This window comes from Dermacentor silvarum, chromosome 3 (genome assembly GCF_013339745.2).
Source record: "Dermacentor silvarum isolate Dsil-2018 chromosome 3, BIME_Dsil_1.4, whole genome shotgun sequence".
NCBI classification, from domain to species: domain Eukaryota; kingdom Metazoa; phylum Arthropoda; class Arachnida; order Ixodida; family Ixodidae; genus Dermacentor; species Dermacentor silvarum.
The window spans coordinates 159,748,875-159,767,874 of NC_051156.1; the positions used below are offsets into that span (position 1 = coordinate 159,748,875).

The window sequence follows — 19,000 nt, forward strand, 5'->3', positions numbered from 1 at the left end:
GCCGCCCTGGGTGCGAGGAGAGGCGCAGGGCATAAGAGAACGTATGTCTGTGCGGCGTGCCCTGCCGGATAACGTGCGGAGCTGTTGCCGACGGCGTCCGCGTTTCGCCGCGTTCGCGCCGAACTCGCGCGGTGTCCGTGACGGCAGCCGATGCCTCTGGCGGCGGCTGGGCAGGTTTCGACCATAGGACTGGACACTTAAAATTAAATTATGGAATCTTTACGTGCCAAAACCACGATCTGATTATGAGGCACGCTGTAGTGGGGGACTCCGGAAATTTGGACCACCTGCGGTTCTTTAACATGCACCTAAATCTAAGTACACGTGTGTTTTCGCATTTCGCCCCCATCGAAATGCGGCCACCGTGGCCGGGGTTCTATCCCGCGACCTCGTGCTCAGCAGCCCAACACCATAGCCACTGAGCAACCACGGCGGGTAGGACTGGACACTCGTCGAGTAGCGTCGGAAGTAGCTGCCTCTTCTCCCCTCGCAACGTTTTAATATAAGTTCACGTTGTAGATTCTGTGTTTACTTGTCTTTACGCAATTGCATGACATGCAACACATGCACATGTAACACTCGTAACACTCGGTGTAACTAACACAGCTTCGCTGTTCGACCATCTTCACGGAGTGGAAGGGAAGTATAATTTCTTCACCTCGTCTTGCCTGGGGCTACCTACCATGATGGATAAGTGGCTATGGCGTCGGGCTGCTAAAACGAGGTCGCGGGTTCGGTTTCCCCGCCACGGCGGCCGCATTCCGGTGCTGATGAAATGGTGGAACTCAGAAACACTCGTGTGTATAGCGTGTATTTGGTGCACGTTCAAGAACACCAGGTGGGAAAAATTTACCTGCTGTCCCCCACTACAGCGTGCCTCATATACAGATAGTGGTTTCGGCACGTAAAACCACGGATTTTACTTTATTTAAATGTCTTGCGCTATTATGCTCATAATGAATCATTACCAACTAGCCCGGTCTTCAGTTCTACTCTCTTTCTCACACAAGAGCCCTGACTTTGAGTAGACAACCTTAGATGTGACGCGCGTTAACTGGCGGTTGAAGTTTGAATTATAACAAACAGTTGCTTAGTAATATTATTAGACCTAAATTCAGACAAAAATACTACGCATTTTGTATATCGCGTACAATCTGGCTGAAGCTGTTATGGATGTTTCTTCGTTAGATTGTTTGGTTGTTGTATATCAGGTGTTTGTTTACGTTTATAGTGAGCTAAGAGTGTTTTGAAATTTGGAAGAAATTAAGCGAATTATGTAACGTTAAAAGAACGAATGGCAACACACGCACGAAAATTCGATAAATACACGTGCTAATCAATATTCCCGTGGTAGCGAACGATCGCACCGCTCGAGTTTCCTCCGAGTAATCTTAGCAGAAAACCGTGATTCAACGAAAGAGCCAACCCAGCGATGTCTCACTATAGTTATACACTGGTTGTGTGTTTACGTTTAATGCGAAGCGTTCTTTCCCTCTCCCCGGAGGATTGGCTTTTGTAAGGTTTCCTTACGATGAAGGTAATGTCGCGTAAATGTCATCGGGCGTTTCATTCCGTGTAGTAAAGTTGCACGACTTCGCTTTAGGTCTGTGCGGAATTCCTAACCGCAAGTCTGGGTCTTGGGTGTAAAGGCAATCTTCGCAATGAGCCCAGTGTAAACTGCATAGGTGCTTTTGCCACCCGCATTATGGTGTCCTAATCTAAATGTGACAACGCATGCAGGAGCGCTCGACGCCATGGACCAGTCCGTCGCCGAGGTACTACAAGAGCTGGAAGCGGCATCGATGCTCGAGAACACCGTCATAGTGTTCAGCAGCGACAATGGCGGGGCCCCGCAGAATAATTCTCTCTCCAACTGTGCGAACAACTCGCCGTTGCGTGGAAGCAAGGGCTCCCTCTGGGAAGGCGGCGTCCGCGTAGCCGCTTTCCTCTGGACTGCCGACCTTCTCCCACACCGACGGGTGTCGCATCAGTTGATGCATATTACCGACTGGCTTCCCACGCTCTACTCCGCAGCCGGTGCGTGCATTTGCTGGAACCCAATGCGCCTCTTTCGTGCGTAACAATTCACGTCACACGCCTTTTAAGTGCGAGTTCATGCCCATTAGCTCCCCGTCCTTCTTGCGGCTTGGTTTTGCGAGATTTCCCGCGAGGGGACTGATATTTCGGGACGGTGCTATCTTCTCGGTGTCATGTGCACCGCAAGATACTTTTAACCCTAAACCGTTCTTTAAACCCTAGAAGATCCATAAGCTGTCTTAAAATAAGGGAACCCCTATAGCTTATGCTTCCGACTTGAGCTAGCGCTCGCGCCTTTCAATTTCACGCCTCTAAATTTATTATTAGGAATACGACTGCGCTACTCGAAGCGAGAGCGACAGGCTTCAGAAAGAATATGGCATCGTTCACACGCTGCACCTTGCGATGACCGCGGATGAATTCTGCAGTGGACCTTTGCTTTATCTCACTTTAAATCCACCGAAAGATTTCATCCACATTTTGCTGTTGTTTTTAATGTCAGTTCTGGACATGAAATGTCGCGACTACGATAACATGCTGAATTGGTCGTCGCTCAGACAAGCTTTAGGTACATGTGAGGCTTGTTTTTGTTTTGTGTGCGCGAAATCAGTTTCAGCTATGCCAGAAGGTGCAAGCACTTCAGCGCCAGCAAGCTGTTGCAACCCCCGGTGCACTTTCACTGCCCAATGCGCCCCAAATTGTCCGCCAAAATTGCGAGGACGCATTCCCCAGGTCAAGCCTTTGCGAAAAGGGTGATGAGAGGCTTTTTTATTTTATTGGCACTAGAGTCTATAGCAGTACCTAATAGATGCGACATATGTCGAGATAAGTTGACACGCTTTCGCTAGCGTTTACTTTTTACGGTGTATATCAGTATTCAAGAACGCCCTGTGCAAACGCGCTTGAGTTCAGTAGCACAGGGAAAAGAAGCGACTATCGCTTGTACGATAATTTTCTTGCTAATTGAGAGAGAGAGAGAGAGATAGATTAGTTGACAGAAGAGAGGAAAGAAAGCCTGCTGATCGCACCATAAATGTCCAGCTCGCGACTGACACCTGAACATCGCTCAGCAGTGTGGGGATGGAGGAGGGGAGACTGAAAGATGACAGAGATAGGAAGGGAGAGAGCGCTCAAAGCTGGCAGCTCTGCTGGAATAAGATGCTCTGCGAACGCGATATATACACGCGCTCAGTAGACGCGTTCAAAGTTGCAAACATAGTTTCGCCCGCTACTTTACGGGTGTGAATCCCACTATACCTCACATACATTAGGCAAGCCGTCAATCCTGACCCATCAGCGAAGTTGACCAGGCTATACAATATGCCTTATCTCGTACTCGAGCGGATTCACGCAGCCAAAGGAGCCGCATGCTACTTTCTTGAATGTGGAGCGCACTGAATGTGGCGTATTATTGTAGCCTTGACAGAGACAGTGTTAGGCTTTTTGAAGTGGAAAACACTGCTCTGACTTCATATAGAAATTAGCCTTTTATGACTTACGATAACAAGCTGCCAGCTGCAATAAAGAAGGGTACATAGATAGCTGGAAGAATAGAAAGACTGAAGGCGTAGAAACGGGGTTATCGTAGTTACCTACATTGTCGTACTGGAGCTGTTAATGCATGACGCGATTGAAAACTCCTAACCCTGCATGCAAATTCCGTTGCGTTCTGGCATCTGGGGGGGGGGGGGGGCAGGAACGAGAGGGGAGGGGACAGCTAATAAGCGTATAGGCATGCAGCCCTCAATTTCAGCTGTCCGGTGGACACCTGATGGCCTAAACCAGAGGCTGCCTAAGCTTAGCTGTCCTCATTTTCAAATCGCCTGATATGCGAACCCCTCGACCCGATTAAATCAGAAAATCACTGTTTAGGATCCCCACACGGGAGCGTTACTGTACGGGTATATAGGTCATGACGCTTTCTCGATGTTGATATGTGTTTACAGACTGCTGCTTGGAATGTTCACTGTACAGGTGTGCTGCATGTATTAGGCGGAAGCGTACGAAGTCCGCTAGATCTACTATCGACTGCAGTTACCGTGCCCCCCCCCTTTTTTTTTCAGCGCCTCCTCTCTTTTGGGGATGTACAGAGGAAACCAGGAAACAATTCGGGCAGAACTCATCTACGATGACCGTCCAAGTATGCGAATAGCCGAATCGCGTCATGTATGGCGCGTGTCGGGCTCCTCTTTCGCGTTTCCCCCTGGACACGCTGCGCTATCTGGCGCCACCGCCATGAAGTCCGCGCATACCTAGTGGTACGTACACAGAGGACCAGGTTGGCGTCAAAGAGGTTCATTGAAGAAGGGCACATACCCAGTAGCCCATACCTAACAGCCCACATTTTCAGACCACGCTACCTTCGGGACCGGCCGACATTTTTAGATTATACTATCTCCGGCATCGGCCCACATAGATGGTGGCATATAGCTACATAACCAGAAAGAAAACTGGTCCGACGATACCCAGAATGCTAGTTGAATTGATAGCGACCGGATCATCGAAAGCAACAAACTCGGCCCCTAACATCGGCCTCCGCCGCTGTTTTTATTAAATGCGAAGCATTTCTTGGCGAACATTTGCCACTTTGACAGTATCTATCTATCTATCTAGCCGCCTACGTCTTGGTCGCGCTCTCATGGTCATTTCGTTAACTTGGTAGGTACCAAAATTGGTGTAGCATGACAAGAGTGTATAACGAACATAAATGATAGGTCATGACATGAATATCATGACATGAGTGTAAGGTAGGTCATGAAACAGCCGCCTACGTCTTGGTGCTCTCATGATCCATTCGTTCATTTGGTAGGTACCAAAGTTTGCATAGTATAAGAAAAGTGAATGGCTAACTTAAATGATAGGTCATGGAATGAATGTTATGACATGTGTGTCATGTAGATCCTGAAACAGTCGCCTAAAATGAAAATGACCCAGCGAAAAAAAGATTAACACTCAAAAGCCACTGAAATGGGTTTGGACGTGGGTATAATAAGTGAAGGAAACACTAATGAATTATGGTAGAAGTCATAGACACGAGCATGACTGAGCAAAAATTACAATGACTCAGCAAAAAAATTTTAATACTGAAAAACCACTGAAATGGGTTCGGGCGTGGCCACTAAGTGAATGTAACATTAAATGATGATGGTAGAAGTCATAGTCATGAGCATGACTCAGCAAAAATGACAATGACTCAGCGAAAAAACATTAACACTCCAAAACGACTGAAATGGGTTCGGACGTGGGCACTAAGTAAACAATAAAGGATAGTGGTAGAAGTCATAGTCATGACCATGACTCAGAAAAAATGTCAATGACTCAGCGAAAAAAGATGAACACTCAAAAACCAGTGGAATCGGTTTGGATGTGGTACTAAGTGAAGGAAAAGGCTAAAGGTTGATGGTCGAAGTCATAGTCATGAGCATGACTAGGATTTCGCCTTCAGGTCTCTTAGGCGTAGCTAAATGGACTCCTGAGGACTCCGGACATGAATGTCATTACATGCGTGTCATGTAGGCCATGAAACAGCCGCCTCCGTCTTGGTGCTCTCATGGTCGTTTCGTTAACTTGGTAGGCTCCCCGCACACTGCTTCGCATAACATCGATTCCCACAGGGCGTGGGATCTGCCGGCTTTTTTTAAACAAGCGCATAGTATGTATAAAAAGATACATGCTCCTGCATGTGCTCCAACATTTGATAAATTAAGAAACACTTTGCGAAGTATAGTGAATACGATACACAAAAGACACCCAAGGAAGAGTTCTCGCGAACAGCCCACGAGTTTTAACCGAGCTACTGTTCCACAAAAACGAGTTTAATGCATCCCACGTGTGTCATAGCAGCTGTCGAAAAGAAGTTGGTGCAAAATTGAAATCTCTTATAGAAAAAAAGCGGAATTTTTGTCCTCAAAGAAATTTTGGAGGTTTTTAACAGGCGAACACCCAAGAATCCCACCCTAAGAGTACGCGAAGCCGTCAAATATACGGAAATACAAAAACGTACAATTAGTTTCTGTCGGTGTTAAACGTTCGTTTTCAGCCCCTACAAGGTTATTCTGAGTGATAAGGAGCAACATATTGAACCCAAAATCGAAAAAAGTTGTAATCATATTACTATTCTTAAAAGTATTACAAAATTTTTTAAGCGCACTAATATTAAACACTTCTCTTCTTAGTTGTCTATTTACAAGTTCATTCAACAGCGCTTAGAAGCTTTCTCCTGATTCAACACATAACCGCTATCCTGGCGTATTTCATGTTTTTCGTCCTTGCTCCACTTGAGGCGTCATTGTAAGCAGGAAAATTTGCCAATTTGATATACGCTAACTACCTATTGTGGCAAAACGTGCTCGCCGCCGGATGCGGATTGACCAAAACGAGGCATTTCGTGGGGCCAGCAATGCCCTTCGAAGCGATCATTCTTACAAGAAAGTTGCTGAAAATTATATAGCAATGGGTGCACTTACTTACCTCACCGCCCGCTACTACCTCTTTACTATTGTTTAGTACCTTCAATATCTCAAACTTAGTAATTGCTGCCTCTACTACGCATTTACTACGTTTGACACACTGTTACTATAGCCGATGACAATTTGAGAATCACAGGCAAGCTCTACCCACAAAATGCAGTGCACCAGTCCTTCATCTCTAAAAGAGAGCTGAGCCAACCGGAGTCCGCTCACACCTTTATGACTTTGCTGATTAAATGACTTAATTATAAATGCTATCCTAATTGGAATATAATATCTAGTTGTTTCAAACTAAAGTGTTACCTTTGGTTTAGTCATTGATGTAAAGATCACCCATAAGCTTTACCTTGGACGTCCGTTTTTTCATACTAAAACCAGTGAGACAAAGACCAATCTGTACTAAAAGAAAACAGTTGTTTTAAACACGCGAAACCGCTTGTCGTCGGTAAATAAGTGCACCCAATTGTCTGGCGCATCGAGGCAATCAGATAAAGCAATGTACCCCAGACTACCCAAATAACGGATAATATTATGGGGCCATCAAGAAGAACAGCTGTTCAGACTCGGTGAAGCCGAGTTGCTTCGCCACTGGTCTACGCGTTACCTAACCGCCTCTCGAGGCAAAGTATTCCTACAGCCAGAATGATGGTCAAATTGTGTTTTCCTGAGTACAGACTCTGTACTTGTGCGTGCCCCAGGTGTCGTTCATGAATTCGAGGCTGCCAATAATGTTCTTGCATGTACACTGTAATAGAGTTTTTGAAGTGGAAGCAAACACCATTTACTGTTTTGTTGGGTCATTTGTTTTGTTCTTATCAAGTACGGTGTAGTTCACATGCGATACGCTATATTGTACTCACTGTTCATGCCACACTTGTACGCGTACGGGTGAATAGATTTTTCTTGTGTTCTATGCAAATTGTGTTTAAGTTGGTCAACGTACATATAACCTTTTAATTGTTAGGTTGTCGGCTACTATATCATTTTACTAGCTATTTATTAAGTTAAAAATCCGCACATTCACTCAGGCGCAGTTAGTAAAGGGTCCTTCGACTTACCCGTGGTCCATTATTCTGTGCAGTGGTTGCCTTAATGCGACATTTAAAATTTCTGTCATTACGTTACATTACCATTTGTATATAATTTGTGTAACTGCACATTACACAAATTTACGGTCAGTACTTAGTTTACTTATCTATGTACATACGTGCTCACCGGTACAACATATGCTCCGGTTGTTAAGGTAATACTTCTTATACATAAAGTCGTTCTTAGAAACATGTTGCGTATTATCCCAAGCATTATATAGCACGTTGAGTTGTTCTCCTTAATCGTTTCTTCCATTCTGTACAGTTGCAACGTTTTTACAAACTATTCATTGTTCCGCCGTGGATGAGTCTTACGTGCCGTTATTTGATGTTCATATAGAAATGACTAGACTGCGTGGCAATGCCACTGTCAGATGCTTTTAGACAGAAACGATCTAATTAGCATTTTGAAATATAAAGTGCCCCCTGTAAACAAAACAGGCGCCAGGCTAACTTAATTGTGAAGCATATGCTACTAAACCGCTGCCATTACTGCATATGTTTCATAAACGGTTACTGCTTTAGCTCTGCTCGTATGAGGGGGGGGGGGGGGGGGGGGGGGGTGACCAGCTTCTTTGGGTTTGTAGCGAAGTGACCTGTGCCTTTACTACTTACGGTTACTAGGATCTCAGTAAACTTTGTGAAAAGCCGATACTATCTCCGAGTTAGTAACTGGCACGACTTTTTTTGTAACATTTATGGCTTACAAAATATGATTCCTGTCTGTCAGTCCTCAAAAGTGAGTGCGTCGCCAGTTTTCTTACCACAGAAATAGGCTACACGTATACAATACATAAAACAGGTTATAGTTCGCGAACAATTTGTAGTGCTTATTTCGGCTCCTTTCACACCTAGAATGACGCTTTAATTATCTGTTTTAACGCGATAGCGTTTAGGGCCCCTTGTTGCAGAAAATCCAGCGTTGGCGTCGGCATTGGCGCCCGCGGCCGAGAAAATCATCCCCAACCACGTTTAGGTATGCCACACCATTTTATCGTTAATGTTGCTCATACCTTGTCTTGCATTCTTGGTAAAGCTATTCCTCGGAATTTTGAGAATGACAATCCACAAACACACGTCACGAAAAAAAAAAAAAAAGAAACACCCACAACGCATACCTTTTATGGTAAATTTTCTCAGACTGAAATATTAAAAGTGTGAAACAAATACGGAAACCTGAAAATTATGTAATTTCTTTGGCGTGGTTGTGCACTATCTCCGGGATTGTCCCACGCAAGAGGCCGCGTTTCCACCAGAAAGCTTAGGGAGCCTACATTCAAACGCTGTTTTATGTAGGCTCCCTAAGAAAGCTCGCCTACGTGCATAGCGTTCGCCGCCAGTGTTTGCCAGTAAAAATTACGGTTGCATAAGCTGCAGTCATCGGGAACAATGGATGAGTAGCAGTCAGGGATCTTTGAATGCTATCGCGTTCCACTCTTAAAAGCGAAGCTTAAGCGTCCTCCCAATTTTAGGCCCCTAATACCCGCATTTCTGGTGCCGCAAAATGCGGTCTCTAGAGATAACAAAGCCATGCAGCGAGAGCAAATAAAACTCACGTGGCAATGTAAATTATGCTCAACCTAGCCCACGTTATCTTGCCAGGAGGCGACGTGACGAGTCTTGGTGAACTCGATGGCTTCGACATGTGGAGCGCGCTCAACGTTGGCAAACCGTCGCCACGCACCGAGATTCTCCTCAACATTGACCAGCAGGGGGGCAAGGCTGCACTGCGCACCCAAGATTTCAAGCTGGTAGTGGGCGACGAATCATATAGCGACGGGTACTTTCCAATTGCTGGCGGAAGCCGTCCCCCTTCTTCCCCGGACCTGGACTCCTTGCTACGGCAATCTCCAGCCGCTGCTGTACTCACGCGGCTCTACGAACAAGAAGACGTCTTCAAAAACATTGGACGCTGGAGGGAAGAAGCGACTCTTACATGCGATGACGACGTCAACAAAAACTTTGAATCGGGTGAAACCTACTACCTCTTCGACGTCGCTCGGGATCCTTGCGAGCAGCGTAACCTGGCCAAGGACCAGCCGGAAGTAAGTGCTCGTGGATCAGCCAAAACGTTTTGTGGTGAGAAGTGCATAGCTCAGCGATTGAAACGCGATACTCGGAGCGCATGGGTGAGCGCGGGCGAGTGCTAGGCTGATTGCTGAGGAGCCCAATGCATCGCAGAGGCTTTCGCTTTCATGTGGCACAAACATGCATCATCTTGGTGTCCCCAGCGCCCACCCGTGAGGCAAGACGGTGCCGGCAGTCACTGGCTGCGAGTCTCGCATTTCAGTCGCTGAGCACTGTACATGACAGCGAATTTCACAAAGTTTAGTCATTCTACGAAAGCATGTTTTCCCGACGCCCATGTACATTATGTGACACCTTATTTGACTGCCTAATCTGCGCGAACATCGCTGCGTAAAGGTGCCTCCCTACGCTAATTTCGGTTTCATTTCAACCTACGATATTTAGGAGGCCCGAATATTGTTCGCGAGGCACCATTTTGTCAGTTCTCACATATTTTCCCTGTCTGCTTTTTTTTTCTACAGCTCCTGTTCGCGCTACTGGACAAGCTATCTGTCTACAACAAGACCGTAGTTCCTCCTGTGAACGACACAATAGATCCAAGAGGATATCCACAATACAACGATGGTATTTGGAAACCTTGGCTATAGCGCTGACAACTCAGTAGCGTGCCCGCCGTAGCGAATACTCCGTAACAGTTTGGGTGAAAATTGAAATGTTACAACAGAGAAATGAGAAAAAAAATAATAAGCGCTCCTATTGCGCAACTCTATTTAGACGGCCGGGGAGTGTGGTAGACTCTGTTGTGGAATTTACTGAGATCGAAACTAGGTTCGCCTGATGTAACATAGTTGAGATTGTGGAATGCCAGCGCTTATAATAAGCAAAAGGAAACTGACAGACACATCGTGGCGCTTTCAATGCAACCGCATCAGTTTATTGTTCCTACCCTGAAGTTTATACAGCCACAATACAAAAAAAAAAACAAAAAAAAAAAAACAAATGGAAAGGTGGGCTGAGAGCAGACTTGGACATGGTACAGAATAAAGTAACTGAGTACTATTATTTACTTCTTTCATAAATGTCATTGGTTATTTATCAATTACTTACCCCCGAAAGTAATTGAGTACTTACTAAAACGTAATCGATTACGTTCACGTTGCATTGTTTCCTACCTTTATTACCATTGCACATACGCTCGCTCCAGACCAGCTCGTTCTGTTGTAAATAGAATGAACTGGTCTGGATCTTATAATGTGTGCTATTTAACACGTCATTTATCTTCACCAAGAATTGACTTTTCGAGATTATCTTCGGTTGACTTAACTCGTTTTGTTGTGAAGACGTCTGGCAGCGACACTGAAAACTTGCTCGATGTTCGCGCTGGAGGCAAAAAGGCGATGTCGTAACGAATAAACACCTTGCTCTCAAGATTAAGTGTTGTGACTCAATGTCGCCATGCTCAGGTCTTAGTCCTCTGTGAAGCGCAGCGCTTCATTGTAGCTGAGGCTGGGGGAAGGCGCTCTTGACAGGGCCAGTGCAAAACTGAAAAATCGTCCACAGCTGATTCCCTAGCTGGCATCAACGTCTGAAGTGGCGATCGCTATCGAGCCATAGAAGCGCCGTTTCCATCCATTTGACAGCCAGCCTCTGGTAAACCGCCTCCCAGCATCCTTCACTCGCTACCCATTTAGACCTAAACAAATACTTTTAACTAGCACCAGCAGTCATGCACGTTCCTTGAAAAGGTGGCAAAATCTGTAATGTAGGTTAGGATAAAGCTGCATATTATTCACCCCTAACGACTCTTGGTGTGTTACAATTGCAAGAATAGGTGTATGAGTCATCTATCAGACAGAGAAACACGCGCGTTTAAATGCCAAAAACATGCATATGTTCGAGAAGGTACTGACTGCACTAAGCGAAGGAGATCGAGCAGCAACTCTTGCTACCAGTGAACTCCGCTCCAGGAGAGAGAGAGAGAGAAAAAAAAAGGGGGGGGGATTTATAAGAGCTTGGAAGTCGTACTTCCGAGAGAGGTGTTCTAAACTGCAAGCTTGCCATGTTCTGGTGATGGAGGTGCAGCTGCATGACTCTTATTGAGGGAAGGATGTAACCCATGAACACGTTTTAATCCTTTTCAACACTGTAGTTCCCGCCAAATTTGAGTGATCAGAACTATGTCGCCTGTTAAAGCTCGCTTCGTGAAAAATGGAACTGGTTACATGTAACTGATGACTGAGAAATGTGCTCGAATTGCGCGTTACCATGCAAATAGTATAAATGTTAAATTACAAAAATACCCAGAAACGTCATTGATCCCAAGTAACTAATTACGTGTAATTTGTTGCATACGGAGCAGAGGGGAGGGTGCAGCGGAACCATGAAGCGGAAAGCAGAGGAGGGTATGGCGAAGGCGTGAGAAGAAAAGCGTAGTGCGGCGGCGATAGCTACGACATGGCGCCATCGTAGCGCGGGTCGTCTGGTAGATTTGTCGGTGGCGGCTGCTGTGATTCGCGTCCGCGCGTCGCCCACGCGCTGGCTCTCGCGATCTCCAGATTAGCGAGGCAGTCGTGCCACACTTCGCTCCGTTTGCAACGTGCCGCACGAGACAGATTGTCCGCGCCAGCCAATATATCGCGAAATGAAAACACGTATAGAGCTACGCTCAAATTTCGCATTAGGGAGTATCGTAATCGTCGGTGAATTTTTCTCTTCCATTTATTTAATTATGAATAACAAATTTATCGTTTATTTAAAAATTAATATTTAATTTTAAAGTCCATGAAAAATTATGTTTCCATTTTCACTCTTTGTTACTTCATTGCTTGCTGGCTTCAGATCTCTTATGAACTAAGCAGCGACATGAACCACAAGGAGGGCCCGTACACAATCCACCGCTAATCCCCTTGTGCGTGACATCAGTTGAACTGTAGGATCACGGATCGATTAGCGGCGCACAATTGGCACAATAGAGCGGTGAACGGGCCTTTACCGTAGTTTTCGTTCTCGATTCACTCGGCCCATAACCTTGAATGTACTGCGTGGAGTTGACGGAGTAACTATAGGGCTTGCAGATGCTTCAGTCGCAGACTTTGAGAGCAGCACACGTGCTCTCGCGTCGCTACGTCGACGCAAGCTGGAGTTTTCTGCGCTATGCTCGGGCATTATGCAGATGATTTTTTAAGTAAATATTCTCTATGAAATGCGAGAATAACTCACTTTCTTACGGTAGTGGGGTTCCTTTTTTTAAAATAACGTACATGGGCTAATTTTATCATAGTATCGGGAATATTATTCGGTTGCCTTAGTTTATATAAATATATGAACTGTAAAAAAAGCAACTCATTCTCTATTAGCCCACTCGCAACATCCTCAGAATACTAATTCATGGAGTTGCTTTGAAATTGTAGCGAAATGTCTTTACAAAACGACCGCGACCACGTATTTACTAAATGCTGGCATGTCACGCTATCCCTGCGTTGTCTTTCTCTTCTTCTGAATTCGCTGCCATCTGAAGGACAGAAACATACCTTCGCTCTAGACTCTCGATTGAAGAAAGAAAAATCCACTCGGACACGGGCGCTGCTCTCCGAAAGATATGCACAAAAGTATTTCTCAGTGGCCGTACAGTTTGAGTTTATTGGATCGAGTTACTTCCATGTACTACCTCGTGAACGAAATTGTTACGGTCTGTAGCACTAAAATGACGTTAAAGGTGTCTAAGAAAGAGAAATAAACGTAATCTAATATTTGAATTGAACTACGCATGCTGTCCTAGACTATCTTAATTCGCTCCTTAGGATAGCTCGTAGGCTGTACTAGAATGGCAACAAATAGATCTACGTCATATACAACAAGACCAGCACGGGCATTTGAAGAAAATTTGGCGGTAGAACTCTTAGTTAAGAAGGTTAAACTGCAGTTGTAAAATAAATCCGTTTTTAGCCTTTACTTGAAAAGCGCGCGGGAACTCGTAATACCGGATTGCGAATTTAGCCTATGCGGCTGAGAAAATTAAGTTCACATAAGGAAATTCACTTGAAATGTAATTTTTGCTTCACTTATGAAAAGCTGTGCTCATAAAAACCACAAAATGAGGTAATAAATATCGAAAAGGTTGAAATTATTCTTGCGAAAGGGATCGCGCAGGGACCTGTGTATAGTTATTGTTTCATATGCAATGTATTAACAGGCCATAAATCAAATGCTCAATTTTCGTTATTAGCGTCTGTACAAAGGGCAGGAAACAGTTAGTGCTCCTTGTTGTGAAGAATAATGATCCACGATTCTGGAAAGTAACAACAATTTTGTGCTAAGTATGGAAGTTAGCCGGCTGCGCTCAAGGAAGCCTTGAAGTTTAGTCAAGGCGTGCGCTGAACGGCAACAACACATTCACAAAATGGCATGCATGATTTCGGCAGAGCACAAGGAGATACTGCCACTCTTCGACAACGAGGTCTGCCTTCGTGCTTACATCTCTAGTACTGAGATTCAACAAACGTCATCTAAATACGATACACATCAGAATACGAGGCCATCGTGATTATGCAGGATCTTTAACCTAAGATGACAAACAAGAATATACAGCACCTGATATGTAATGACGTAATTGCGTCTCACTACATGTAAGTCAAAGAGCACCTGAAACATAGGGAAAGCGCCAGTGAACGAGCACTTATGCTATACATCATGTGTTTTTGATTGTCGCGCGAACATTTCATGTGCAATCAACCGTCGCACAAAAAAAAAGACACCACTTGCTTTAGATCCCTCGCTGGACAACAAATATGCGTTGCCGCGCTCTTCTGACCAATTTCTCGTCGCGTTGGGCGCATATTTCGGCGGCCGAGGTCCTGCACAACCGTTCGCACATCCTAAAGTCACAATCTTGACGTGGTCGCCCGAGAAGACGACGAGACCGGAGACGTGGTGGTTCCTCCGCTGCTGCCTCGTAGCTGCCTCCGCTTGCTATAGGATCTCATGAGGAGCAGTATAGTCATAACAGTGGCGATGACGATGACGGACATGACGACTCCCATCATCTCCCAGACGGTGTCGGGACGAATTTGGCGGAACATTCCACCCTGAGTTGGCTGCATGTAATTGAGAGAGCGCGAAGATGACGAGGGACTCGAGCGATAGACGCGGAACATTGGCAAAGTCACTTTTTACGAGACGACACTGAACTTCCGTGTCTTGAGTGACACTGAAGTTCAGTGTCATTGTGCTCCTCAGAACGCGCTCGCGGGTTAAATTCAGGCCCATAGCAGCCTTATTCCAGATGAGCGCAGATTGCAAAAGCACTCGTGCAGCGTCCATTGCGTTCGCAGTGAACAATCCCAGATAGTCAAAACTATTCCGGTGGCCCCCAATATACGGCACGCCTCATAAATATGTATATAGACTGCGGTTTTGGCACGCAAAACCCCTGAATTTTCTTTTTCTCCCTGTCAGGCTTCGACGGGATTCTTTGTGCCAGCACCAGCTGTTATGGGTTCAACCACGATTGTGCAACAAGCGCCTGCGGGTAATCTGAAAACTGTAATAAGAGACCAAAATACACCTAAGTGGAGCTGCAGGAACTGAGCAGGGCTGGGTAAATCGTTTGTGGTCGAATATACTAACGCCCGTGATTACCCAAGTTTCAATTTCTTGTTTTAATAATTGTTTGAATGAATGAGTGGGTAATGCTGTAAATCGCGGTAACTTTTGCTGGAGGCGTTCTCACAATATTTCATTGTCATATAAGAAGACCGGAAGGACATAAGGAAGCAAGTAAGTTAAGGCACACAATGACGCCTATTTAACATTCAGTACCATGAATCGATGACAAATGTAATGAAGTTTTTAAGACACTTACTAAATTACCCAGGCAAATGTACAGGCGCAACACACACAAAAAAAAGCTATCATAAATGTAGGGCGAGCGCTGACACAAAAGCACAAGTGAAGGAAAAGGTGAACTAAAAGCAAACCATACAAATGGCTAAATACAAATAAAATAAAGCGTGGTTGAACTATGACATCAAAAAAACACCGCATATTCACGGGGTGAATGATGATGAGTGGGCGAAGCTCCGGAGGGAATCATCGGTAAACCGTGAATCTTCCGTGTAATTCGCCCAGTCTCGCCGCACTAAATCGAACGATTGACTTCCACCAATGACACGCGCCATATGTGACGTCATTCCTATTTTATAACAGCGCCCTTCATTATAATTGCACCATCTTCCGCTTAAGGGGACGCTAGCACAAACGCGTTAGAAACGTGCAGTACTCTCTAGTAAGGGGGAGAGGCCACAGCGTCTTACGCAGCCGTTTACACATGCCGGAACGTGCACCGCGTTTGCCGACGCCATCACATGACTGCTGAGAGAGTATAACCCCCGTATTCATAAACGCTCCTCGACTTGAACTTGACTTGCCACCGCCTTCAACGCGTTTCGAACGCGCTGCCCAAGGCGGTGGCAAGTCAAGTTCAAGTCGAGGAGCGTTTATGAATACGGGGGTAAAGCGGAGAGGCCACAGCGTCTTACACCAGCTTCTTACACGGGCCGTAACGCGCTAGCACAAACGCGTTAGAAACGCGCAGTCTTTCGTTAATGTTGGGTATTTATTGTCATCGTGGTGCGTGTGTCCATGTGCGCTTCGTGGCGTAGTGGTTAGCGCCGCGCGTTCGGAAGCGAGGGGTCCCTGGTTCGATTCCGCGCTACGGACACAACTTTCGGAATTTTCTTTTTCATAAAAGTAGACGTGGCTACCTACTACGACGACGACGACGACTACTACTACAACTACTACTACTATACTACTACTACATACTACAGAGGACGGACAGACCCACACCCTAAGGAGCTTCGCCCCTGAAAGCAAATAAATAAGAAATAAGGCCATGCCAGCCCTGCGAAAGCAGTGTTGAGCAGTTTCCTGGCTGTATCTGGGAAATTGGAGGGTGGCGGTCACGAGGTGGCACAACCGGTGACGCGCGAGTCGGTCAGCTCGACGCAGCCACCGCAGGTCACACCGTGACCGTCACGACGACATCTGCGCGTGCCTCTCGGGAGTGCTCTGCGTTCCCAGATAATAGTGTTCCTGTATCTGCTCGAGCGCAGAGAAGGACTTCAAAGGTCAAACATCTTACGAAAATTTTTTAGATGAGGAAACCGCTCCTCGTGCGAAGCTAATGATTGCAAAAGAATCTTCTATGGCTTAAGTCTATCGCTGCTATTACGATAAAGCTCAGATGACACTTCCACTGGCTACAAGTTATCTTTTCTTCGATCCTCTCTCATTCTCCCTTTTCGTTATTACTTTCTACGTCGCAATTTCAACCACAGCTAATTATCATCGATGCTTTCTTTAGTTTCGTTACCTATTGGATTTATATCGTCGCGACCGCCATAGCTCGTAACATATATTGTCTCCACTCTTCCAAGTGGCCTTGTTTGTGTATTGCGCATAGATTGTGCGTGTTTCGCGGCTTGGGCAGTCAAATAATTAAACGTATTCGCGGTGTTACTATCACTTATCGTTTACGATTTGCTTTGCTCTTGTTGCGACCCTGTATATTCCTGGCTGTCTAAGATATCGGATAGGCGTCTACAATTTCTCTTACAGATTAACATTTTTTTTGCAATATAGAACAGCTAAACAGGATATTGCAAGTACCTTAGGACCATCTAACAAATGCACATGTACATGTCTATATTCATATAGTTGAGCTGGAATCAGCTAGCGCAAATATATATATATATATATATATATATATATATATATATATAGAGAGAGAGAGAGAGAGAGAGAGAGAGAGAGATGGGAGAAGTGTGTGTGTTAGATGGTACTAAGGTACTTGCAATATCCTGTTTACCTGTTCTACATTGCAAAAGAAAGTTGTTAATCTGTAAAAGAAATTGGAGGCGCCGATCCGAAATCCTAGACAGACAGGAATTTACAGGGTGGCCAATATATATCTATATAGTACCGTTGTTCAACGGACACGACAATAAATGAGTGAAAATAAAGTTCACAACTGCGCAGTACTCTGCTTTATTACCCAACAGTCTGCCGGGCCTGACGGGCTTGATAAATTATTGCAACGAAGGTTGGTCCACCGACCAAAACTGTTGGGCAATAAAGGAATGATTACCGCGAAGTTGTCAAATCAGTTAATCTCCAGCCAGAGCTAATTTATACAGTGACCATCTGAGCGTTACCGTAAATGTTGTTCTATGCACTGAGGCACAGAAGTAAGTGGAATGCCAATGCATTTCTCCTCAAAGTTCGGGAATTAGTTTCGCGAAACTGCTGTCATCCTGAGAATTCGTTCCAAGTGGATCCGCCTTGCGAACTCCACGGGTGAAATTAGCGAATTGCAATATGGGCCATAAGGTATTTAGTTAAAAACTTAATTAGTAGATTTTTGTTTTGTAAATTAGTCGCCTATGCATTTCAATTGCTCTGCTAGTAATGTCCGCCTCTTCGAGTAGACAAGCTCATGAACTAGAATTCTGCTATCTGCCACAGGCAACCTTTACATGTTTTTCAAAGTGATCGCTGAAACACCGGTTATAGTGCAACTACATAGTTGCACTTCGCACCTCGAAGACGGCAGCACGTGTGTCCATTGAGGTCCTGAACAACATTATGCAATGTGGTGAACGTGGTTTAGATCAAGAAACCGGAACCTCAAATAGGTCCAACCTAATGCTAACACATTTCTGTCGCATTAGCCGCTAAATCGCCACTGAATTTTTTGTATCCAGACTGACTGCGCGTCTCTGGACGCACGAGCCGCGCATCGACCGTGACAGTACGGCGCCGACGACGGTGACGGCAAAAGCGAAGGCGAAAATGCGCCTCGACCGTCCGTATAATTTCTATCTGAAGAATCATTGTTCTCCGGTGTTCTATAACGCCTCCGCGGTAGTAAATGTCTCTACTACCACATCTCTCGGCGCCTTGATAGGTGTTGCGTACCGTGGCTGTTTTCATTCGTCGGCTTGAACGCGGCGATGGCGTAGCCGGTGATGCAGCGCCGGAGGTGGCCACAGAGCTGACACGAGAATACGCCCCCGTGGGGGACCGGGCAACCAAGGCTGGAGGAACCAGCCCAGCGTTTGGAACCTGCGAACGTAGAAAGGCTGCACGAAATGCTCTCTGCATGCGCTGCTGTCCGAAAAAATGGCGGCTTTTTTTTCCGCAAGTCCGCCACTTTTCCCGACTTTGCTTGTAGATTTTGCAAGAAGGTGCGCATATGCCAACGGTTACAGATGTGAGGCAACCGTTTGTTTATGTGTTTTCATTATTACACTCAAAACTACTCTTTTAATCAAAGGACGCCGGTAAGCGTGCTTGGAAATCTTCTATCTTCAGAAATTT

At 45.5% G+C, this 19,000-nt stretch overlaps 1 protein-coding gene across 1 annotated transcript in view; it reads left to right on the plus strand.

The window, feature by feature from the left end:
* LOC119444955 (arylsulfatase B-like) overlaps positions 1 to 10,269 on the plus strand; it is a 33,074-nt gene extending 22,805 nt beyond the window's left edge. The window contains exons 6-8 of the mRNA XM_049664816.1: positions 1,741 to 2,037; positions 9,197 to 9,639; positions 10,144 to 10,269. Of these exons, the coding sequence (XP_049520773.1) occupies positions 1,741 to 2,037; positions 9,197 to 9,639; positions 10,144 to 10,269 (866 nt within the window). The remainder of the gene's footprint in view (positions 1 to 1,740; positions 2,038 to 9,196; positions 9,640 to 10,143) is intronic.
* Positions 10,270 to 19,000: the final 8,731 nt, after the last annotated feature.